The sequence below is a fragment of the Purpureocillium lilacinum genome (assembly GCF_023168085.1).
Source record: "Purpureocillium lilacinum CBS 284.36 DNA, scaffold_4, whole genome shotgun sequence".
Taxonomy (NCBI): Eukaryota; Fungi; Ascomycota; class Sordariomycetes; order Hypocreales; family Ophiocordycipitaceae; genus Purpureocillium; species Purpureocillium lilacinum.
In genome coordinates this window covers 3,798,498-3,822,026 of record NW_027072114.1, presented here as the reverse complement: position 1 = coordinate 3,822,026, position 23,529 = coordinate 3,798,498, and the positions used below count along the sequence as shown (strand labels likewise).

The window sequence follows — 23,529 nt, the reverse complement described above, 5'->3', positions numbered from 1 at the left end:
TCTCGGCCCCGCGACATTAGGTCCGACGCATTCTCGGCTGCCCCGACATACCTACCTTGCCTGCATAGGCTGCGACTGGAGGCGGGCATGGCTTGCTTGTTTTGGCTCGAGCGGGCCGCCCGCCCCAAGTCGAAACGGATTCCAGGGGGCCTGCTGGATGGAATGCGTGCTCGCTCGGCCCGGTTCACCCCTCGCGTTGCTGCTACGAAATACGTACGTACGTCGCGGCATGGAACTTACCTGTCAGAAGAAACAGCCGCGTTGCCGGCGCCGGCAGGGCATCTGCCGTCGGTCAGCCCAGCCAGCAAAGTCGGTCGCCGCGTCGTCAGAAAAGCACACGCCCAGCAGTGCTCGTACGAAGGAGCCTGAATTGTACGTGCTCGAGCGTGTAGATCCGGAGTCCGGCTCGTCCCAACGTCGACGACGCCCAACTCGGATCCCCGGAATATTCGATCGCGTTCCATGCTGATCGGGCCCAACCTGAGACGGGCAGCTCGAGACCTGCCTGGCCCATGTGGAGAGCCGCCCCATCACGACCGCTAGTGGCAGCCGTTCGAGAGGGACTCAGGGGCAGTGGCTTGCGTGGGCATGATGCTTGGCCGCCATGCGCATTGCAGCACGACTCCATCGTGGCCGCATAAACTCCACGAGTATCAGACGCAGACGCAGCATGTTCGGCATACATACATTCATGCATGCGGTGTATAGGGCCTCGATGACTTGTCATTGCACGTCGTACGACGGCATCGTGGGGCTTGGTCCGAGCTGGCCGGCGTCCAGAATCCAGATGCTTCGCCCGAACTCCGTGGCGCCCTTCTTTGTGGGGTTCCGCCCTTGGTTCCAACAATAGCACCTGGTGCCCATCAGGTCCCATGCAAAGCACCAGAGGACCAGCGCCAGCACCAGCACCAGCACCAGCAAAGAAGGGCCCACGAAGACAGCCACCAGCTCTGTCCCAGCCACCTTTTTGGCGGGTCACTCGGGGCTCGTCGGGTTCGCCCTACCCTAGACACGACTGTACAACTCTTGTCTTCGTCCCCTTTGGTCGATCTTCTCACCTACGAAGTTGGGGATATGGCTTTTTAACACGTTCATGTTTGCGACAGGCCCATGATAGCAGTCATTAGCTATCTACTGACAGTCTCGCGGCGGGGGTGCAGCAGCAGAGCAGGCAGTGGTGCGAGGGGGCAAATCCTACCACAGTAGTTGGGTCGCAGCAACTGGGTTACTCCATGGACGGCGCACATGAACCACGGTATGATTAGGGCGCTGGTCGTGCAGCGGCTGCAGTCCGTCTGTCTAGGGCGCCAACTGCAAAGCAACGCTACTCCATGCACCCATTGGACTTCGTTTGGCAGTGGAGGCTCCTAACGCACGCAATGCTGCGCCGTCAGCAGGGAGTCGGGGACATAGTCGGCGTACGGGATGGGCCCTTGGTGTCGTGTTCAGGGTATTGACACTGTTGATCAGACCAGCGTGTTGGCGCGTCCTACGAGACCAGGTCTGACTTGTTCACAGCCGAGCGTTACGCCCTGGTTCCGCGTAATATTGTGAGGTTGAGAGCCAATCCATGACCGGGGCCGATCCCATGCGAACAGACATCAGTTGGTAGACGCACAAGGAGCACCTGACTGAGAGCAACAACACCCCGAAGGGCAGGGACGCGAACTACCAAGTTGGATCGTGAGGGCTGTCGACCTTTACCCCTCCATTCCACCTCCAGCACCACAAGTGGCTTGCTTCATTGTCTTCCCTGGCTCGAAATGGTTGCTACTCAGCAGCCACGCACGACGCCGCTCTCGGCAGGCGATTTCTCTAAGCGGCAGTTCGACTTCGTCGTCGTCGGCGGTGGCACTGCCGGTCTGGCCGTCGCCGGTCGCTTGGCCGCTGCGGACCCCTCACTCAGCGTCGGTGTCCTTGAGGCCGGCGGCGTATCCCATGGCGAGGACGACATCGACATCCCGGCCTTCTATGGTCGCGCCCTTGGCGGTCGCCATGACTGGCGCTTTGAGACCGAGCCCCAAGCTGGACTCGGCGGGAGGACGCTGCCGTGGCCCAGGGGCAAAGTTCTCGGTGGAACGAGCGCACTCAACTTCATGACGTGGAATCGCGCGAGCAGGGACGATTACGACGCATGGGAGGCTTTGGGCAACGTCGGATGGGGATGGGATGATCTGCTGTAAGTCTCTGGCGGCAATCGTCGTGGCTGATGGCCGGCGATCGACAACCTGGTCTAGCATCCTCCGCCTGCAGAATTGAGGCAACTGACGGCATGGCAGGCCATTCTTCAAAAATTCTGAAACTTTCCATGCCCCAAGCAAGGAACTTGAGAAAGAACACGACGTCACCCACGATGCCAGTTCTTTCGGGACTTCGGGTCCCATTCAAGTCTCGTACTCCACCGACTACTCGCCGTCTCATAGCAGGTGGCACCAGACGCTCAATGCGCTCGGCGTGAAGACCAATTCAGCCCACGTCGCCGGCTCCAATGTCGGTGTCTGGACCAACGTCAACGCCGTCGATCCGCGGACGGCGAGCCGCTGCTACTCGACGAGCTACTGCTCATCGCCCGCGGCAAACTTGCACATCCTGACCGAGGCCACGGCCCAGGAAGTCATTCTCAATGACAGTTCAGGCACACACGTCGCCACAGGTGTTCGTTTCACGCACCGCGGCGAGGAATATGTTGTTTCGGCGACACGCGAGGTGATACTGTCAGCCGGCAGCGTCAAGTCACCTCAGCTCCTCGAGCTGTCTGGCATCGGTAACCCTGCCGTGCTTGACAAGGCGGGTGTGCCTGTCAAAGTCAACAGCCCCCAAGTGGGAGAGAATCTCCAAGATCACCTCAGTGAGTTGAACGCTGCACTTCCGAGGATGCATCTGACCGGTGACAGTGCTGGCGATGATCTTCGAGGTCGATCCCTCGTTGGATAACCCCGACAAGCTCAAGTCGGACACGTCCCTCGCGGAGAAGGCTATGGAAAAATACCTGAAGGATCGTAACGGTCCTCTAACCGTGCTGCCTTGTTCCATTACGTATGTTCCGCTCAAGCACTTTGCTTCGGCAGAGTATCTGGCTTCGCTATCCGCCAAGGCGGCGAGCTTGAGCACGGGCACCGTGGACAAGCAGGCCATTCTGCGCAAACGTCTGGACGGCACTGCCAATCTCGGGCAGATCGAGTACATTTTTGACCTTGGTAACTGGAGCACCTTCTTCAAGGGCGAAGACGGCAAGCAGTACGGCACGATGTTGCAGATCCTTCAGTATCCCTTCTCGGTCGGGTCCATCCACATCCGCCCTGGTAGCTCCGGAAAGGCTACGGCGGAGGACAAGCCCAGCATCGACCCTGCGTACTATGCGGGCGAGCACGGCGGACTTGACGTTGAGGTCATGAAGGAGTGCGTCCGGTTCGCTAGCAGCATTGCTTCGACCTATCCGCTGGCTGGCATCATCCGCCAGCCAGCCTCCCCCGATGCGTCGACCTTGAGGAGCGAGGCCAAGCTTCGAGAGTGGATCGTGCGCAACACGATCACGGATTGGCACCCCGTGGGAACGTGCGGCATGGGCGGGCGAAAGGGCATTGAAGGCGGCGTCGTGGATCAGCGACTGCGCGTGTACGGCGTGCGAGGGCTCAGGGTGGTAGACGCGAGTGTCATGCCGCTCCAGATCAGCGCCCACTTGCAAGCCACGGTCTACGCCATAGCCGAGAAGGGAGCGCATATGATTCTGGAGGACCTGACCACATGAGGTATCACTAGGCCAAGCGCATCGACACATTTGTCGTCAACCCAACAGCCCTCAGTGTGGGCGCACTAGGTCACAGGGATGACTGGTCTCACGGCCGATCGCCGGACCTTGCGAGACATTGGGCGGGATCAAACGGTGTTTCGACACGCGAGCCAGGCAGTACGTATTCAAACTGTGATACTGGATTTGTACAGTCATGGCATCTACTGGCGTGTGTCGTGAACTATTTGTGCACCTTCATATCGGCCAGGGTCCGTATGCCGCAAACAAAACATTACATAGCAATGCATTGCCTGCGGTTTTCAGCAGAATAGCGAGCACTTTCTGACTGTGAAGAAGATCGTGCGTTTCGGTCTCGCTCCGAGCACCATGGCCGCGTCGCCGGAGCGTTACTACACGCCACAACCAACGGCTTGGCCGCCGGGGTAGTCCTTTTTTCGGAGTGACTGGTACTTCGTCCGTACGTTTCCTTGCCGAGATATCCGGTCTGAACCGATGCCCGGCCTGAGGAAGCGGTCTGTCGCGGCGGGGACCCGTGGCACGGAGGGCCCGTGCTGGCGCCGCTGCATCAGAGGCAAGCGGTGAAGCCTTTCACGATCACTCACAAAGCAGTGGACGTTGCGCGGCGCCTGATATCGAGCACTGACGGCGGGACGGTTTTCGGAGGGCCTTGGCACGACATGACGTAGGGCGATACTGGGAACCCTCGAGGCCTCAGTCTATTTGTCTACTCCGTACACTTGACTCCATGATGGGTTTTTAAAGGACAAGAATCAGAAGCAAGCGGAACCGGCATCCGGAAAGCACATGACAACTCCGCAGCAACTACCCCCACCGGACCATGCTCGCCATGAAGTGAACCAAATGATGCGCAAGTGCAGCGCAAAAAGGGGTCGGCGGGATCAACGGCCGATCAGCCTCCTCTCAATGAGGCGCAACGGCGCAAACGTAACGAGCGTGAAGCCGACGGCAACCCACAAGCCAACGTCGCCCGTCGACGCCAGCTGCGCGAGGGGCCCAACGTACCAGGCCTGGCTCATGCCCAGGATGGCGCCGGCCCAGCCGATGAGGAACGCGGCAAAGGCGGCCCAGCCGACGGGCAGGTAGCTGCGGTCCTCCCAGCGAGACCAGTCAAAGGCGAACTTGCCCCTGCGGAAGAGCATGTGCTCCTCGAAGACGATGACAATCATGATCATGACCCAGTAGCCCATGAGGGCGAGGAAGTTTTGAAAGATGAGGAAGAGGTGCTCGCGGCCAGCGACGGCGAGGACAAACTCGACGAGGATGAGCAACGTGGACCACACCCAGCGCGGGACGGCCTTGCCATAGCGGCCGAGCGTCTGGCAGCCAAGCGCAGCCGAGTATGTGCTCGGGATGCTGTTGGCAATGACGCCCAGCGCGACGATGACGGAGCAGACGCGGCCGAAGCCCCTGAGGGGCTCGTACCCCGCGACGATGAGGGCGCCCGAGGAGATGGCGTTTGCGTCGGACCAGGCGGGGAGGTTGGCGACGCCGGTGCCGAGCCCGATGGCGATGAGGTAGACGAGGCAGAAGGCGGTCCACAGGCCGACGAGGGTGAGGAGGAAGATTTTACGCCGCGACGTGCGCTCCGGGTAGTAGACGTAGAAGTCGGAGGCGGCGGCGGCCCACGAGTTGGGCACGTACAGGCAGATGTTGAAGAAGGAGAGGCGCTGCGCGGCGAGGAGCGCGCCCGTGGCCTTGGACTGCGACGAGGCGTCGAAGTAGGGGCCCGCGACGCCGATGAGGACGAAGAGGGCGAGGACCTGGGGGAGCCACGAGTATCTTGGTGACTGTCAGCATGGGGGAACGCTCTGTCGTGATGTCAACGATGATGATGATGGTGTTCACGTACCTCTCATATTTGTGGAAGAGGGCCATGCCAAAGACGGCGACGACCCAGCAGACGACGGAGACGACGACGATGCCGACAATGATGGTCATCTGGCCGCCGCTGACGGCCGAGAGGACCTGCCCGCCGATGATGCCGTCGATGGTGGCGTACCCGACCATGAGGACGATGTTGAGGAGGCATGGGATCTTGGACGGCCAGTAGCCCATGAAGAAGCGAAGGACGACCTAGACTCGGTCAGTCATTCTGTACTTTTGCGACTATGTTTACCGACGGGCGTATTGGCACTCCTTACCATGGTCCGGTTGCCGCTCTGCGGGCCCCAGATGGCCATGTACGCCGTCGTCAGGCTGCCGACGAGGGCGCCGAAGACGGCGAGCAGCGCGCAGTCGAGGAACCCCAGCTCGAGGAGCAGCGGGCCGAGCATCCCCGCGGCGAGGTTGTTGAGCGAGATGTTTGCGCTGAACCACATGATGGCGACCTGCAGGTCGTCGCTGAGGCTCGCGGGGCGGCGCTCCTCGGGCAGCACGCGCGTGATGCCGCGGGCCTCGAAGCCGGAGAGGCCCTCAATGCGCGCGTTGAGGGCGCGCAGCCGCGAGGGGACGACGGCGGCCAGCGGCGCGGCGGCGGCATCGTTGTCGTTGTTGCGACCTCCTCCGGTCCCTGAACCGGGCGCGCTTGCGTCTTCATGGCGGGACGGCACGGGGGACGGGTACGACGTGCTCAGCGTGACGGCCTTTTCTGTGTAATATGTCTCGGCATTGGAATTGTTGTTGCCGCCATTCGAGTTGTCTTGATCTGAGGTCGGCGTCGGCATCCCCGCCGCCGCCGACGTCGTCGTCGTCTGTGGAACGGCCATGCTTGTCGATTGGAGCTCCGTCCGCGAGGAAGGTCGAAGTGTGTCACCACCTGCACGCGCTACCAGAAACGTCCGCAACGAGTAAGATGATTAATATCTGTCTCTCCCCGTCGAGATCTGCGAGGCGGCACCGTCGGCGGACATATGTGTGTGAGACAAGACGTCACTGGACCCAACAACACAAGCTCCGGGCGAGGGCAACGGCGGCCAAGCCAACACCTGCGTTTCAAGATGAAGAGTCAGCAACGGGATGGTAGGGCTCCGAGGGCTGAGCCGGGGGCTGATTAATGTTCAAGGAGGGCTTGGAATAGAAATGACACCGGCGGTGAAGAAGAAAAGGTGAGAGGGAAGCCTGTCTGGGCTGAGGGGACTGGAAGGCGAGTTGGTCTGCTGGATGGATGGATGGACGAGGGACTGGAGACTGGAGCGACGGAGCTGGCTAGCGTGTAAGTCGAGTCGACCGGCGCTCCGCGCGGGCAAACGGTCCAAGGTGTATAACATGCCACCATACGAGCAGTACCTTGCCTACATGAGGTACAACGCGGTGCCGGGAGTCGTCGATTAGCGCCTCTTCAAGCTTATGCATGCGAGGCCCAGGTCTATCTGCAGCATCAACAAGGGCGCCGACCGGCAGGCCTGCCGTCTGGCTGGCTGGCCGGCTGGCTTCAAGCATGCTGGTGGTGGTGGTGCTGCTTCTTCCACCCAGGAGAGGGCGAGAGCAAGCAGACCAAACCCCAACAAGCAAAGCAGGCAAGGAAGCAAGCAGGAAAATCCAAGCAAGCAACCATGTGCCGACCTCGTGCGTGGCGGCGACCCGCAAGGCCCTCCCTGCCTCTATGGACCATACATAGTGGTAGCCAGCCATCCAGCACATGGCGAACCGTGGCCAAGCGGCATGCGGGCGGTGCGCGCAGTGCATGCCATGGCCCCTCCATGCGCCTGGAGTCGCAGGAGACGCAGGCGTACTTCGTACATACATGCATCCGGGGGCGGCCGCAGATGGCGTTCGCAGCCGATGCCCGCATGCACGCTCTCACTCAGACAGAACGACAGCCGGGGCTGCGAGCCACCGCCGCCACCAGCTCCGTCGGCACCGCGAGCGTCCCCTCAGCATGGATAGGGCATGGGACACAAGTCACAACAGAGCGCCGGGCATGACCTTGCCCGTGGCGTCGCAAAGCCAGGCCCTCCCTCCATGCGCCGGGCCATGGTCCATTATGGTGGTAGGTACCAAGCGGAGATGCGTCGTCTCCTCCTGCCGAACAGAACGGCGGGGAGGAAGAAGAGGGGCTTGGAGGAGTCCAGGGACTGGCAGGGAGTCAGGGGCCAGGGGGCTGGGGCGACGTTTCTCGCGCTGGTTCGAGAAGGAATCGGCGTCTGACGGCCGGCCCGCCGCAACACAACGAGAATGAGACGAGCAGGGCAAGGAAGGGGGAAGAAAAAGAGACAGACGGGGACTCTTAGCGTTGCAGCTCGTCTTCTAAATCTGGACAAGGGAGGGGACCACCAACACCACAGAAGATCCGAGAGTGGAGCTGCGTAGCTATTTGGGGGGCGCCCGCCCGCGCTGCTGCTGGGCTTCATGTTGGCTCTTGCTCCGCACGAGGTGGCGGGAGAAAATAAAAACATGAACCACCAACGCCCAAAGTGGCACCCTGCCGCCGCCGCCGCCGCCATCCTGTGGGTGAGTGAATCCATCGTTCGTGCCCTCGGCCGCTTGTCCTGTGTCCTGTCCTTGTATCACCTGCCCTGTCAAGAACGGTCCGGGTACACAGATACGGCTTGTAGCCAAACTCGGGGCACAATGGGGCCAGGGTTTCCGTCCTTCGGGTTCCCTAAACGGCACGACGAGCCAGGGGGGGGGGAGGGGCTTCAGAGGCGCTTGCTACTAGTATTGCGAAAGCTCCAAATGACCCTTTTACTTCATTACCTTGTCCTCTATTTTGCGAATCTGGTTCTAGTGCTGTACGGGAGTTAAGAAAGGACAGGGCCAAGTAATAACTCACGGCTCCATGCGCGGCCAGTGACCCCGCGATGGGAGATGATGCGGCCTGAGTTACACAGGCCCCTGCGGGCCTGCCTTCCCCCCCGCTCGCCCATGTGTGTCTTGCTTCATATCGGAGTGAAATGCGATGCGAGTGAGGCCGGGCTGTCGTGACATGCGACAGCGAGTGTTATCGTCGAGCTGCCGTAGCCCGGTTCCGTCCGAGTCAATCCCATCACTTTACGACGTTCATGCAGCATTCGCAGCAATCCAGAAACCCCGTCACGGAGCGACGATTGCCCTTCCAGGGTTTATGGACATGGCCCCCCCACGACGGCGTCCCAAGTAGAAAGCACGTCACATATCAAGACCCAGCCATCGCGCCACCTGCGGCACTTTCCCTACGTCGACGTCCCCGTCCCTGCGGCCGGCTCTGTTTTTTGCTTGGGGCGGCCGCTGCATGCGCAAGGCCAAAACTGGGACGGCCGCCTAATTCCGAGGCGCCTGTGATATCGGTGACATGTGCCCTCCGTACTTTATGTATCAATGTGCTTTTAAGCTTACCCCCTTCTCTTCCAACCCAACTCGAACCGTGGATGGCGCCAGGCTGGGCTCAATGCACCCGTATTATCTGTTCCATGGGTGACAGTAACCCTCGGTCAGGGAGAGAGGGACTGGAGACAGGAGGGGGACATGGGAGCGGCGGGCAGCCAGAAGGTGCAATACCACCGCCCGCCACGTTGGCAGAACCTTCGAAACGCCCCGGATGCAACGCCGCCAGTTGAGGGCAACGCAACCTCGGGGGGGGGGGGCCCTAGGCACAGTACGGACGGGCTAGTGAAGATACCTGCACCTCCCCAAATTGAAGAATTCTGCAGAGGCACGCAGCCCGGTCGTCAGAACTTCAGCAAGCCATCCTCTGGCCGCCCCTCTCAACCCGGCTTGGGCCTGGCAAGGGCCCCCCCTCCAGGGGCTGCGCTATCAGCCCAGCCGGCCGGCCGATCCCCAGTTCGGCGCGGCTTGGCTTGATGATTGATCTGCCGCCCGCGCTGTCCACCCACCCACACCACCCACAACAACCCGCCAGTTCCCGTGCCCACAGGGAGGGAGCAGGAGAGGGTCCCCCCCCCGTCCGTGCTGTGCTGTGGCGCGGCGGGCGCGCTCCGAGCAGCTAGTCTGGCGGAAGTGGCGCGCGCTGAAGACGGGCACCATCACCCGTACCTGGAGGTCTGGGCCGGGGGCGTACCTATGTTGCTGGCCTGCCACCGTCGAGCATGGCAGATGAAGGGAGGTCGTCTTTTGGCACGGCTGCGTACCGTGTTGGTGTGTCCAGGTAGGGCAAGCCGAGAGGCCTGCTGAACAACATTGATCGAGTGCCACTGCTTCGCGCTGGACGATTTCCCCCCTCGATGCTTCACCGAGGAACAACCTCTCCCCCCGGACTGGCGCCCCCTCCTGTGAGTCCTGTCCATGTCCCGCTCCGGCGACACGCCGGCGGACCCTCCGCGCTGCAACCACACAATTCGCCTCTGGCCCCTCACTGGGGTGTCTCTCCCATCGGCCTGGCTTCCAAATCAGTTTGACGAAGTTTTTCTACCGTAGCCTTGTCCCGAGGCTCAGAAGGTGCGGTGCCTGCCTCTGTTGGCCGTCCGTCGCCCGACCGAGGCTAGGTTGGTCATGGTTGTCTGGTTGCGAACTTGCGATCAGCGGGATGACCGTCCGGCGGTAAAGCCCGGTACCGAGAGCCGCGATGGAATAAACAGAGGACGCAAGTTCGTCTGCTCCCCTGTCACGCCTACCCGGGCGAACAATGCCACTCGTCAGAGGAACGCTGATCGCCCGTGGATGATGCCATGGAATACTCGTAGCGTTGAGTTCACTTCTTGCGGCAGCCTCCATCCCCCGGGATACAGACGCTGCCAATCTCGAAAGAAGAACCACAACCCAGTGCCCTGGCCCAGCCCCGTCCCTGCCTCCTGGCGTCAGCCAGCCACGGTCGCCCGGCGCTCCGCGACCACAGACTACCACTCCCCATGTCGTTGACCTTACGAGCTGCTCGTATCTTTCATCCCAGCTGCCATCATTTTCTCTCTCTCTCTGTCTCTGTCTCTCTCCGTCCGTCAGGTGTCCGTCCCCCACATGGCGTCATCCCATCGCCAAACGCGCCTCTCTCCATGTTTCACCTGGAACCCTTGCCCTGACCCGACCCGAACCGGCCCCGTTCGGCTGTCGAGCCGCGGTCATCGTCGTCGGCTCCGCTGTCTGTTCGCCGCGCCGGGGATATCGTTGTCGTGGCAGCCAGCCACACGAGGCTTTCTTACAACCTCTCGGGTGGTCCGGGGAACTATTCAGAGAGCCCCGGTAGTTAGCGGCGAACCGAAGGCGCGCCACTGATGGATCTCGCCAGCTGGATGAGTATCAGCAGGCGAGCCTCGTCCTTGTAGCGGCAGAGGCGGTTCGTGAGCCTAGTCGGTTTCTCTCGCTTAATGCTTTGGTAGTGGCGAGCTGGAGAGAGCTTCTCGCAAGCCTCAACTGTGTTGATACCGAGGATCATCCTTGTAGCCAGGTGGCCAGCACAAAGGGCTCGTAGATTTTCTTCGCTAAATCTGGCAGAACCAGATCTCTATTTAGATGTGCGCGCCGCCATCGTGTCTATCCTCCGAATGCGGCATCCCGGGCGTGGAGCGTTACCATTCCTGTACGAAGTGCACAGGACGCAATCATCTTTGGACCAATCCACAACTCTATATCGTGACCCGCGCATAACTTTTCAGGGCTCAGTCCACGGATATCATCTCTCTAGGATATGCCCTAGAGTATATCAAGTACAACCAGGATGCCGTAGCGCGCCAACGTGTCGTAATGTATCGCTAGCAATGCATTCCCACAAACAAGGGTAATCAACCCCGGTCTTCCATGCATGCCGTAGTAATCCTACTCCCCCTATCCTGTTCCTCATCGGCCGTGCTGTGACTCTGACGACACATCCACGGTCGTGACCACCATGATTTTGTCACCGCCCGCCTTGCCAGCGCCTTCGGCTCCGCTTGATCCCGCTGAGCTTGATGGCTGTAATATCTGCGCCGTATCCGGGCTCGGGTCCTCGTTCGCGCTGACTGCGGCATGGTGGTGGTGGTTGTGGTTGTGCCCCTGCAGCACCAGCTCGATCTGGCTCCCCTGGTCCGAAGGAGTCCGCTGCGTCTGGGCACCCTCGCTCGCCCCTGTCCCGAACTCTTGGTCGTCTATCTTGTCCCACATCGTGCCCATGACGGTCGTGCCCACTGCGGACAGAGGATGTTTGTGTCGTTTCGGTCGCCCTCCACCGCTGATGGTTTCGCCATGGTACGATGGCGTCTTGGAGCTCTCTGTGGTTCCGAGTACGGTGCGCAGGATCGGCCAGCAGAGTGGCAGGTTGCCGACCAGCATGGCAACGCCCACCTCTGCGACATACCAGAAGAGGAACACGTAGGAATTTGGCGTGCTGAAATTGTAGTATCGGTTGAGAATCGCGGCGAGGATCTGTCAGATTTAGTTTCGGTTTCAAGCCTGTACGTAGAAGATGCCTTACGTTAAAGATGCCCAGTCCTAGAATACAGCAGAGAATGATTTTTCTAGCCCGGGTCAGCACCAAGGGAAATTGTCAAGGGCGTCATGCGCACCTCTTGTTTGGAAGCCGGGTTTTGATAATAATGGGTATCGGGATAAACAATAGCAAAAGATCGGAGGAGATGTTGCATGCGGTCGCAAAGATCATGTGGTGGTAGTATGTCGCACATTGCACTGTTCCTGTTAGCCGTGGCAGAGACGACGGATGGGCGACAGTGCGTACTTATCCTGACAGGGACCGCCCAGTACTCGTACGTCGGGCTGCACCAGTAGAAGACAAACATGAAGGTGACGATGAGGTACGTCAACGCACAGTACACGGCAGCAATCTTGACCAACAAATGCTGCTTGGTAAGAGTGTTTCGCCTAGCACAGTAAGTCAACCTGCGACGACGGGGGATACGGCGGACCTACGTTAGACGGGCGTAGAGCATAAGGAGACACGCCTTTACGGTCCATGTGGCCGTGAGGGTAAATATCTCGAGGACAAAGGTCATGATGCTTCCGTACACGGCTCGGTCGACGCCCTCCGGAGTGAGTGCCGCGGCGTCTTCGGGCGACATGTAGTTGCTGCCATTCTTGGCCACTTCGTTGATAGAGACGACGACTCCGGTAAAGTTGACCTGGCAGGTCAGCTTGGCGCCGAGAACAGGTCAAAGCGATGCATTCTCCAGGCGACATACGAGAGCAAACACCATGAGGTAATCGTCAATCATGAGGTGCCTCCACTTGCCCAGCTTGATCCGCCGCGATAACATCCGGCAGACAACGACGGCCACGCCGACGGCGTAGAGGATCCATGACTCAATCGCCAGCGAGGTTGTGAGCTCCATGGTGGCGATGAAGCGAGCAGGTCATGGGTAGCCTGGCCACGACGGCGGGAAGCACACGAGGACTTCGTTCGTCCCCGAAACGCGCGCGCTTCGCCGTTGGGTCGTTACGAGCGTTGGTCGCACTGGCACGCCGAGAAGCCAACGTCAGTTGTCAGATGCGCCGGACCGCAGGCGACAAACGGTCTGGAAGCGGCAGGAGTTTAATAATGGCAGCGAAGAAGCAAAGGTCAGGGACCCGAAGCCGTGGGCGGATTCCGACCCCGGATGGGCGAGGGTTGCATGGTCACAGCTAGTTGCAATACTGTCTCTGAAGGAACCTGCCGTGGCCGAGTCCAATTCCGGACGGAAGCCCATGGGTCGCTCGACTTGCAGCTCCTGTCATTTGGCACAGACAGGCGGTGCAACCGCGCGCGAGCTGGACGAGGAGGAGGGTGCGGCACTCGGTATCTGGTACATTCGTACGCCCTCGCACAACCGCGGGTGAGCTCGCCATGGGATGCTGGGCGGCCGCTGTCGCTGGACCAAACGACAGCCGGCGTCCCAGCTACCAGGAAGCGGGTCGACTATCCACGGTCCGTCAGAGGCTTAATTATGCAGTCAGCCAGTGTCGACTCGCCCTGAGGAATCACTACTAATCCAAGTACCGGCGGGTGCGAAGCGAAGAGACCTCGTCGGGGCAGCTGCATCCGCCCCTTGCCCCGACCGAGCCAAATCAAATCACTCTGGCGATGCGGTGCGATGCTCCTTGGCTTCACCCCCATTACGCGCAGCCTGCCCATCTGCCGGCATGGGCCAGCCCCTGTTCCGCGGGCCGTGATCTGCGGTTTCGAGGCGCGCTACTGTGCAGGAGGAGCCGCGCCCCGTCGAAATGGGGTCTAGCCGAAGGCCGCCCGTAGCTCATCTTGCTCATCTCTGGCGCGACGTGGGGGCTTTCGTCGACAGGCGGACCCCGGCGTCGTCCAGCAGCGAGATCCAGGGTTCTTTTGACCCGTGGTCCTCGTGGGAATCGGCGTCGACGCTGGCGCGGAGGCGCCGTCACCCTCGCTGTCTCCTGGAGTGATGCCGCCTTGCCCAGCCAGGCCCAGGTCCTCTGGCGACTGGGCGGGCGGCCAGGAGAGCTTGCGACGCAAGAGACGGCCTGGCTCAGTCGTGTGAGACATGCTGCAGAAAAAGTGACGTCGTGGCCAGCGGGCAACCCTGGCACCCGAGCCAGGAGGCCTGTCGAGAGTTGGCAAGGTGCGACGCTGATGGGCTGACCTGCTGCGACACGCACACACACGCACAGGCCGTGCGTGAGTTCGTGGTTGCTCTCGGCACGCGCAGGCCCGCCGGGGCCGCTCCGATCGCGTGGCTTGATGATAGATCGTCAGCTCGGACGGCCCGCGGTCTCGACCCGTTGGTTGAGTGCTTTGCATTTTCGCATCTCAGTGTTGTCGCTGGCGATGGAGGATGCCCTGACTGAGCTGGCAATGTGCTTTGGTAGTAGTACACATCTTCCGTCTCAGTGGGAAGGAGCAAGCACAGTGTCTGGAACCGCAGCTACTGTGGAAAACCACACGGTACGGAGCTACGTCGCATCCGCTAAGGCATTCCTTCGAGCTTCATCGTTTCTTCGACACATTTCGTCTTGTTCAGGCTTGCAAGCGTACGTGTCGTCTCCCCGCCTCTCCTCTCTTGCCCTGCGCCGGCGCGTCTAGTTTTTGCCTCTGGAATTGCGTTTGTCACGTCAAGATGGGGCCCAAGCAAGCCAAGGACAGCTCGGGAGACCGTGCCCAAGCCGCCTAGCCTCGATCCTACTGGGGCCACGAGACGCGACCCAAGATCCAGCAAAACTCTGCTCAACGGGGTCGGACTCGGCGCGATGATCGAGAACGCCAGGCGGAGCATTGGCCGCCGAGTGAGACCTACCAAAAACGGCTCTGGCTCTGGGCGCGTCCCTGACTCCGGCTCAGGGACTCCTCATGCCGCAGCAACTTTCATCAAACGGCGATGCCAGGCGACACCCCTCTCTAAATGACCGGGTCAAGGTTACCGGTGTGGCCCTTGACGATCCCCTCGATATCGGACGTGACCCAGCCGCCGTAAAAGTCTCCCGGCTGCGGCTCAACCCTTTCGCCATCAACGAAGCAATCCCAAGGCGGGCCGGCGTAGAAGGACAAGTAGCCGCGGATCGGCTCAAACGCCGGCGTCGGGGCCTCGTACGACCATATCCGGTTTGCCACGGTCGTGCCGTCGCCGAGCTTGGCTTCGTAGTACGTCGCGGTGCCCTTCCACTCGCAGCCTGTCCTGCGTCCGGTCGGCGTCAGGGCGAGCTTGACCGAGGTCCGCGGGAGGTAATATGCTGTGCCCATCAGCGGCTGCAAAGACAGCAAGGCTCTCCCGAACGATATCGGGGTCATCACAGGGAACCCACTCGGCGGGTGGTGCGTCTCCAGCACCCAGTAGGCGTCTTGCGTCTGCGCAATCGTATCGCCTCGGAACGTGATCCGGATGTCGCGGGATATCTTTTGCAGAGCGGGCGGGCGCGGGAAGCTCTGCACGTTGAGCTTTACTTTGGAGGCCATGATAGTCCAGCGCGCTACGTGATTGACTTTCTGGTGTTGTCGTCGAGAGTGACGGAGGGGAGCTGTGAGGTGGCATGGACGTCTGCATTTAAGCCGTCCCTGACGTTGGCGGCAGCAGCCATGACGCTGACATTCTGGGGTGTGCCTGGATTCGACGCCACCACATCCCGCAACGCCTGTTGTTGCGCCTGTTGTTGCGCCCGTTGTCTGATCGTACCAGCTTGTCTGATCAGGGAAGCCCCGTGTCGCCAAGGATGCGCTCACAGGCTTCACCTACAAAGAACCTGTAAACACTATTAGGGACGACTCCCTCCCAGTCCAGGAGTCAAATGTCAACTGAATTGGTGTCCCAGGTTGGTTCCTGCGTGACATTTCGCGTGTTGGTGATGGAGGGGCCATCGACAGGCAGTCGTTTGTGGTAGATCGGTCTGCTATTCTACCTTTGAGTGCAGAGCCATACAAACAACGAAAATGAAGTGCACCGCAAGTCTGTAACTCGAACGTATAGCTATGGCCTCGTTAGTGAGTCCAACACGACGACAGCTCTTCGCCTCGCCTACATTGGGCTTTGAATTGACACACTGTCGGCGGCTGTAGGGTAAGTAAATGCGGGCCTCCGCTCCCAACTCCGTGGCTGAGACCCTGTGGCTGGTGGTCTGTGGCGGTGCAATCACTGTTGCGTCACCGCGTGGCGCCCCGCTCCCAGTGCCCGCCGTGCGCCTCGCCTCACATGACGCCTCCCGCAACGAGCGGCCTCGCCGACAACCACCACCACCATCAGCGCCGCCGAACCTCGAAAACCTCGTACATCTCGAAGCCGCCCACCCGACCGCGCATCCGTCCATCCATCCATCCACGCAATCCATCGTCGCATACTCGCCGCACCGCTCGCTGCCCATCAAACTAAACCGCCGACCTCGCGCGTTTCCTCAACCGCCCCGTCCCCGCCCCGATACCGAACAGGCAGCCGCCGCCGCCGCCCGACCAGACACAGACACACATACACAAAGACACGGGCACAAAACACACGCAGCCGCAATGTCGAACCGCCAGCTCGCGCGCGACATGCAGGTCGAGTTCCAGGCGCGCTTCAACGCCAAGCAGGCGCGGCGCGAGGCGCAAAAGGCGGCCAAGCAAGACCCCATCCTCAAGAAGCAGATCCAGGACCTGCTCAAGAAGGGCGAGACGGCAAAGGCCTACCAAAAGGCCAAGATGCTGCTCTCCAAGCAGGCCCTCGCCCAGCAGATGGACCAGATGGCCGACATGGCCGAGCTGTCGGCCGCCCAGATCCAGGCCAACAACGCCATGAACCGCATGACGCACATGATGGCCCAGTCGTCGCGCACCATGAACGTCGCCCAGAAGAACACGAACCCGGAAAAGGTGCGTTTGCTCTCATCCATAACCTTTTTTTCTGTCCCGGTCTACGATGCTCTACGTATGTGCGGTTTAATGCCCGGAATTGAGCTGACCCATTATTGCCCTGCAGACCCTCGTCACGCTCGAGCAGTTCAAGCAGCAAAACGAAGAGTACGCCATGTCCAACGGCATCTACCAGGACGCCATCACCCAGTCCACCTCGGTCCAGGTCGGCGAGGACGCCGTCCACGAGCTGCTCGGCAAGCTGGCCGACGACGCCGGCGTCGAGCTCAGCATGGAGCTCAACAAGGCCACGCCCGCCGCCGCCGAGCCCCAGGCCGCGAGCGCCGAGCCCACCGCCGAGGAGGAGGACAAGCTGCAGCAGCGCCTGCGTGCGCTGCGGGCGTAGGCGGCGCGGCGTCACGAACGGAAGAAGGGGGGGTTTCACGAAGTGGATGAGAGAGAGAGAGGGGGTACGAAGTGGACGTGCGAGAGAGAGAGAGAGGGAGAGAAGAGAGACACTGGGAAAGAGAGACTGGGAAGTCGCACGCATGACGGAATGAATGCTTGGACATGGGTGGCGTTTGGCGAAAGGCCGTGTGTTTTTTCTCACTCTTTGTTAATAGGATTGCTCTAGACGTGTGCCTCATTCATTACCTTGTACATGCCGAAATTGCTCGAGACACAAATCGCCATGCCAGGTTCTAGTTAGTTACTCTACATGTTCCATTCCATGCAAGCCACCCATCCAGTTCCGATCCTCCCTACATGTAAAGACTTGCCACGGCGGTAATGTCCCGCTTAATCATCTCCTGCGCCTGCTGCATCTTCTGGTACAGCTCCGGGTCGCCGACGATGCGCGCCGCGTTCTTGACCTCGCGGCACGTCTCGTCGAGGCGCGTAATGGTGCGCACAATGGTGCCCTCGAGCACGTCGGTCAGGCCCGTGATGTTCTTGAAGCTCATGCCCCGCGCCCACTCGTACACCACCTCCATGAGCCCGAAGCGCGGCCGCGACACAAAGTCGTTGGAGTCCTCGGACGACTGGATCACCTGCAGCCGCGTCTGCACGTCGTTGACCTTTTCGGAAATGGCCACGATGGTGTCGCGCCCGCGCGTCAGGTTACCCGTTAACGTGGGCTCTACGAGTGTCTTCTCTTGGAACACAAAGGCCGAGAGCAGGGCTGCGATCTCGGCGGGCTCAAAGTCGGCGAGCACGTTGTCGAGTATCAGCTCCGTCAGCACGAGCTCGTCGCCTGAGTGCACCTCGCATGCGACCTTGCCCTTGAGCTGGATGCGCGTCGCGTCGTCGATGAAGTCGAGTTCCTTCAGCACCTGTACGCGCTGCTCGTAGTCGGGCAGCAGCTGGAGGTTCTGATCGGACAGGGACTGCTTAAGTTGCTGGATATGCTCCTTGATGAGCCACTCGTCGTGACACATGGCAAACTGTTTGGTCAGCAGGGGTACGATGACATTTGTACTTGAGCTGGGATACACTTACGTGCTTCAAGAACGCCGGGCACTTTGTCGCCGGCGAGCTGTGGATCGTCTTGACGAGCTGCGCCCGCTTCTCGACAATCTCCTGCAGCTGAAGGCTCTTGATCTTGCCCATGTCCACCTCATCCCACCGGTCGTCCCACGAGGAGCAAATTTCCTGGAGTCGCTCCATCGCCTGCATGCCCGCCGCGCCGTGCTTGAGGATCTCGGGGATCGTGCCCTTGAGGATCCATCGCGTGACACACTCGACATCGCTGAGCGGCACGTGCAGAGTCTTGATCTGCGTCCGGCGCCGGCCCTGGGGCAGCTTGTGCATGCACTTGCGGAAGCCGGGGATAAAAGGCAGCTGGTCGGTCGCGTCTCGCCGATCGCGCAGCGGCTTCAAGGCGCAGACCTGCAGGATCGGCTCATCGATGGAGCCGCGCGGGCTGGGGCCTTCAGCGGCCAGAATGCCTACGGTGCGGATGCCGTCCCAATTGAAGACGATGAGCCTCTGCGAGGTGAACATGCGGCGGCCGATGGTGATCCTCAGCAGGCCCTTGTACAGCTCCAACGTAAGTTGCTTGTAGTCCTGCGCCGCCTGATGGCACTCGTCCATGGACACGTCGCAGATCTTGCACGACTCGCGCTTGACCTTGGCCAAGTCTGCTTGCGCCAGCTTGACGTCCTTTTCGTGCTCGGGGAGAAGTTGCTGTGTCGCGTGTTCGGAGAAGCTCCTCTTAATCATCTCCTCAATCTTGAGCGCCTCGACCCGCAGCAGGTTCAAGATCATGTTGTACGTCAGGCGGAACTGTGATCGCAGCTTCGACGGCTCGCCCTGGATCATGTTGCGGAGCTCCGCGACCGGGGGAACGTCGTCCGAGCCGCCGGGCGGCACGATAATGACCGAACCCACCGTATCCAGACCACGACGTCCAGCTCGCCCAGCCATCTGCGTATATTCGCCCGGGAGAAGGTTGCGGAACGAGTGCCCGTCGTGCTTCCGGTAACCCGAGAACACGACTGTTCGCGTCGGCAAGTTGAGGCCCATAGCAAAAGTCTCCGTCGCGAACAGCACCTTGACGAGTGTTTGGGCGAACAATATTTCCACCAGCTCCTTGACGATGGGTAATAAGCCGCCGTGATGCACAGCGATGCCGCGGCCGAGGAGCTCCCTCAGCCGAATGATTTGCGGCAGCACGCGGTCCTCGGGCTTGAGCCGCGCAATCGACTTTTCGATGATCATGTGTATGTGGCTCTTCTCCGTTGCCGTGCAAAAGTCCTGGTTGCTCAGGGCGTCTGCATTTTCCTCGCAACGCTTCTTGGAGAAGACGAAGATGCAAGCGGGCAACAGGGTATTCTTGCGCAGGAACTGGACAAGATGCACCCAGAGATTCTTATCCTGAGCAGCGGACGACATTCCGCCAGGTCGCCCACCGCGACCCATGTGTCCGGGGGCGTGGCTTGCACGAGGAGGGCCTCCGCGTCCTCGCTGCTGGCCGCCCCTCTGCGGTCCGCCACCTCGTCCGCCGCGTTGCTGCTGCCCGCCTCGTTGGGGTCCGCCTCGCTGGCCGCCGCGGGGATTTCCGCCACGAGTTGCGATCGTGTTCTCCGCCGGCCGTTGCTTGTCCTTGCCCTGGCCCGCGGCATGTGCGTCTTTCCAGCCCTTTTCGATAAACTTCTTGTCAGAGTCAACAATCTTGTGCATCTCCTTGCCAGCCCAGAGATAATGCTCCAGAGGGACCGGGCGCTTGGAAGTTGAAATGACGTAGATGTCCTTTTGCTTCGTCCTGCCAACCCACGACGCAAACTCGTAGGTGTTGGGAACGGTGGCCGACAGCAGAATTAGCGAGACGTGCTCGGGCAGCATGATGATGACCTCTTCCCAGACGACGCCGCGCTCAAAGTCGTTGACGTAGTGAACCTCGTCGAAAATGACAAACTCGACGTCTCGGATGAGGTCTGCACCGCGGTAAAGCATGCTGCGCAGGATTTCGGTCGTCATGATGAGACAGCTGGCCTCGGGGTTGATTTGCACATCACCCGTCAAGATGCCGACCTCGTCAAAGTCCTGGCGGAAATCGCGGAACTTTTGGTTGCTGAGGGCCTTGATGGGCGACGTGTAGATAGCTTTGGTCATGTGCTTGGCGGCCAACGCAATGGCATATTCGGCCACGACTGTCTTGCCAGCGGAAGTGTGCGCAGCAACGAAAACTGAATCGCCGTTCTCGAGATGGTAGACAGCCTCTTTCTGAAACGTATCGAGTTCAAAGGGCCATTCTCTTGCCATGTCGGGCACAAGCTCTCGGAAGTTGGGCATGCCGTGTCTGATGTCGACCATGTGCGCCCATTCGCGACCAGCTTTCCTAGCGCTGGATGCCGCGAGCACACCATGAGGCTCAAGGGAGGGGAACTCGACAGGCAGGATGTCGTCAATGTCGTCGCCGTCCTCTTCGCCATCGACTTCGTCCTCTGCAGTCGCCGGAGAGCCTTCCTCGTCTTGCTCTGTGGCGCCCGCAGCTTCAGGCTCTTCCTCCAGGATGTGCTTGACGGCATCGGCATCCTCGTTGCCGGATGCCTTCTTTCCAAAGTTGATGCCCCGCTCGAAGCCGGGGGCAACCTGAAGCAGGCCGCCCTCGCCCAGCTGGATGACCCTGTCGAGCTTATTGGCCCGCGATCCGTCTTCAGTTGCGCCTCCAGCGGTCATCTGGTCCTCGAGCGCAGCCGTCGCCTCGATGCCCTCCAAGCCACCGGGGGCAAACGGAAAGAAACCTGCCGCGCCTCTCACAAAATCGGCCCTGTTGGCAGGCTTACGGAGCAGACTGGTCGAGTTCTTGGCCGTGGCACTGTTCATGGGAACCGTCACGTTTTTGTAGCCGGTCACGCGGCCCTCGAGTCCATGGCGCAGGAAGCGCGTCACGGTGCGCGTCTGCGGCGGCGCAATTTTGAAGAGGGACGAGTAGTCGGCCTCAAAGTCCCATCGCTGCTGCAGGCGGTTGAGCCACTCTGTCGAGAACTCGGCGGATGGCGAGAGGAAGAGAGTCTCGAGGCGGCGTTTGAGATCCTCGGGGTCCTGCGGCGGCTGCCGCTGGGGCGCAGGCGCGGCAATGTCGGCCTCGCGCTGGTCCTGCGAGAGCAGGAGCGCGTCTATGCCGGACATGGCGACTGCGCGATGCTATCGAGAACGTGGAGTGGTGAGGATGGGTGAGGCTGCGGTGACTGGTGACGTTGCGAGGTGAGGTTGAGGTACAAGCTAGAGCTGGCCTGCCCCACTGTCGCTGAATCGGTGTGTGGAGGGGCTCTGACGCACACCGCGGTGAGCGGGCAAATATTCCAGCAGCTGCTTCGTACGATCGGCGCCTCGGAAAACGTTCACTTTTACAGCACGCGCAGTTGGCAGCAAACAGATGCGTGAGCTACCGCCTCGTTTTAAGCACATTTATGAATTGAGCGAGCATCGCAGCGGCCTCGCTGACAAACTTGGGCTTCGCAGCAGCCCTTCCGCATCGGTGAGGCTAATGGATACCGCCGACAGTTCACACACGCCATGAAGTAACGGCCAAGAAGAGGGTGTATACACGACAACGCAAATACAAGTACAGGGTGCCCCCTCCTCGCCGTCTATCGATACTGGTAAAAAAGGTGTTTGCATGTCCCTCATGCTTCGTTGAGCGCCGAGGATGATTCGTGCCGCGACCAACGCTTCGCCGTCATTATGTTTGTTCCTCCTTCCGCATATCCAACCCCGTCCGTGACTTAGACGCGCAGCATCTTGGCGGCATAGTCCTCGATGAGCTGCTCGGTGGGGAAGCTCATCTCCTCGAGCTTCTGGGCATACGGCGTGGGGACCTCGGCGCCGGTGACGCGCTGGGCCGGGGCGTCGAGGTAGTCGAAGGCGTACTCCATGGTCAGGGCGAGGATCTCGGAGCCGACACCAAAGGCGGGGTAGCCGGACTCGACCGAGAGCAGGTGGCCCGTCTTCTTGACCGAGTTGACGATGGACTCAACGTCGAGGGGCTTGACGGACCGCAGGTTGATGACCTCGGCCTCGACACCGTACTTCTTCTTGAGGTTCTCGGCGGCGACGAGCGACTGGCCGACGCAGCGGGACAGCGACACGATGGTCAGGTCCTTGCCGGCACGCTCAACCTTGGCCTTGCCAAAGGGCAGGACGAAGTCGTCCTTTTGGGCGGCCTCGGACATGGGGAAGGACTGGCCGTACATGAGCTCGTTCTCGAGGACGACGACGGGGTTGGGGTCGCGGATGGCGGCCTTGAGCAGGCCCTTGGCGTCCTCGGCGCTCCAGGGGGAGACGACCTTGAGGCCGGGCACGCTGCCGTACCAGGCCGAGTAGTCCTGCGAGTGCTGGGCGGCGACACCGGCGGCGAAGCCGTTGGGGCCACGGAAGGTGATGTTGCAGGGCTGGATGCCACCGGACATGTAGAGGGTCTTGCCGGCCGAGTTGACGATCTGGTCGATGGCCTGCATGGCGAAGTTGAAGGTCATGAACTCGCACTGGGAGAATGTAAACGTTAGCTCATGGACTCTGCTCGCGACAACCAACGGAGACGGCACGTACCACGGGGTGCAGGCCGCTGAGGGCGGCACCGATGGCGAGGCCGCAGAAGCCGCTCTCGGTGATGGGGGTGTCGATGACGCGCTTGTCGCCGAACCGGTCCAGCAGGCCCTTGGTGACCTTGTAGGCGCCGTTGTACTGGGCAACCTCCTCACCCAGGATGAAGACCTTGGGGTTGGACTCGAGCTCCTCGGCCAGGGCCTCGTTGAGGGCCTCGCGGACCGTATACTCCTTGACGCCATTGCCCTCGGCGTACCGCCGGGTCTGCTGGGCACCGAAGAAGACGGGGGTCGTGGCGCGCGGGAGGACGAGCGAGGAAGCGGCGGGAGCCTTGACGGCGGCGGCGGCGCGCGTCGAGGCGGCGGCCAGACGGGCCGCAGGTCGCAGGAGACGGGACATGATGGTGGAGGCTGACGATGTTGAGCTCAGTCAATTGGGCGGGCGACAAAGGGGGGACGGCGACAGCTCTGGGCCGGCAGGAAAGGGTCTCGGGCACGTCGTCTCGGTCCGGCGGGGGGGCAGGGACGGGAGAGGGAGGCGAGGCGGTTTTGAGCGTCGTCGTCGTCGAGGTCGATGGAGAGGGAATTTCCGGAGAACGGCGAAACCAGCTCCCTGGGCGTTTTGCGGCGGTGCGAAGTCGCTGGCCAGCCCGGCA

At 61.0% G+C, this 23,529-nt stretch overlaps 7 protein-coding genes across 7 annotated transcripts; 2 read left to right on the top strand and 5 right to left on the bottom strand.

The window, feature by feature from the left end:
* Positions 1-1,763: 1,763 nt before the first annotated feature.
* PLICBS_006317 (uncharacterized protein) lies at positions 1,764-3,748 on the top strand (the record flags this gene model as incomplete). Its single annotated transcript, XM_065600919.1, has 3 exons — positions 1,764-2,179; positions 2,319-2,848; positions 2,895-3,748. 3 exons carry the CDS (start codon positions 1,764-1,766, stop codon positions 3,746-3,748), a joined length of 1,800 nt encoding a protein of 599 aa, XP_065456991.1.
* Positions 3,749-4,650: 902 nt separating this feature from the next.
* Positions 4,651-6,477, bottom strand: PLICBS_006316 (uncharacterized protein; the record flags this gene model as incomplete). Its single annotated transcript, XM_018320096.2, has 3 exons — positions 4,651-5,551; positions 5,622-5,845; positions 5,914-6,477. The coding sequence occupies 3 exons, from the start codon at positions 6,475-6,477 to the stop codon at positions 4,651-4,653; spliced, it is 1,689 nt and encodes a 562-aa protein (XP_018182570.2).
* A 4,939-nt stretch (positions 6,478-11,416) lies between these two features.
* On the bottom strand, positions 11,417-12,900 carry PLICBS_006315 (uncharacterized protein; the record flags this gene model as incomplete). The annotated part of the gene is made up of 5 exons (XM_065600918.1): positions 11,417-11,980; positions 12,030-12,046; positions 12,291-12,433; positions 12,482-12,690; positions 12,751-12,900. The coding sequence occupies 5 exons, from the start codon at positions 12,898-12,900 to the stop codon at positions 11,417-11,419; spliced, it is 1,083 nt and encodes a 360-aa protein (XP_065456990.1).
* A 2,009-nt stretch (positions 12,901-14,909) lies between these two features.
* PLICBS_006314 (uncharacterized protein) lies at positions 14,910-15,464 on the bottom strand (the record flags this gene model as incomplete). Its single annotated transcript, XM_018320092.1, has 1 exon — positions 14,910-15,464. The coding sequence occupies one exon, from the start codon at positions 15,462-15,464 to the stop codon at positions 14,910-14,912; it is 555 nt and encodes a 184-aa protein (XP_018182566.1).
* A 1,038-nt stretch (positions 15,465-16,502) lies between these two features.
* On the top strand, positions 16,503-17,232 carry PLICBS_006313 (vacuolar-sorting protein SNF7; the record flags this gene model as incomplete). The annotated part of the gene is made up of 2 exons (XM_018320091.2): positions 16,503-16,847; positions 16,954-17,232. The coding sequence occupies 2 exons, from the start codon at positions 16,503-16,505 to the stop codon at positions 17,230-17,232; spliced, it is 624 nt and encodes a 207-aa protein (XP_018182565.1).
* Positions 17,233-17,587: 355 nt separating this feature from the next.
* PLICBS_006312 (uncharacterized protein) lies at positions 17,588-21,458 on the bottom strand (the record flags this gene model as incomplete). Its single annotated transcript, XM_018320090.2, has 2 exons — positions 17,588-18,268; positions 18,324-21,458. 2 exons carry the CDS (start codon positions 21,456-21,458, stop codon positions 17,588-17,590), a joined length of 3,816 nt encoding a protein of 1,271 aa, XP_018182564.2.
* Positions 21,459-22,054: 596 nt separating this feature from the next.
* PLICBS_006311 (pyruvate dehydrogenase E1, beta subunit) lies at positions 22,055-23,273 on the bottom strand (the record flags this gene model as incomplete). The annotated part of the gene is made up of 2 exons (XM_018320089.2): positions 22,055-22,813; positions 22,878-23,273. The coding sequence occupies 2 exons, from the start codon at positions 23,271-23,273 to the stop codon at positions 22,055-22,057; spliced, it is 1,155 nt and encodes a 384-aa protein (XP_018182563.1).
* Between the last annotated feature and the right edge of the window lie 256 nt (positions 23,274-23,529).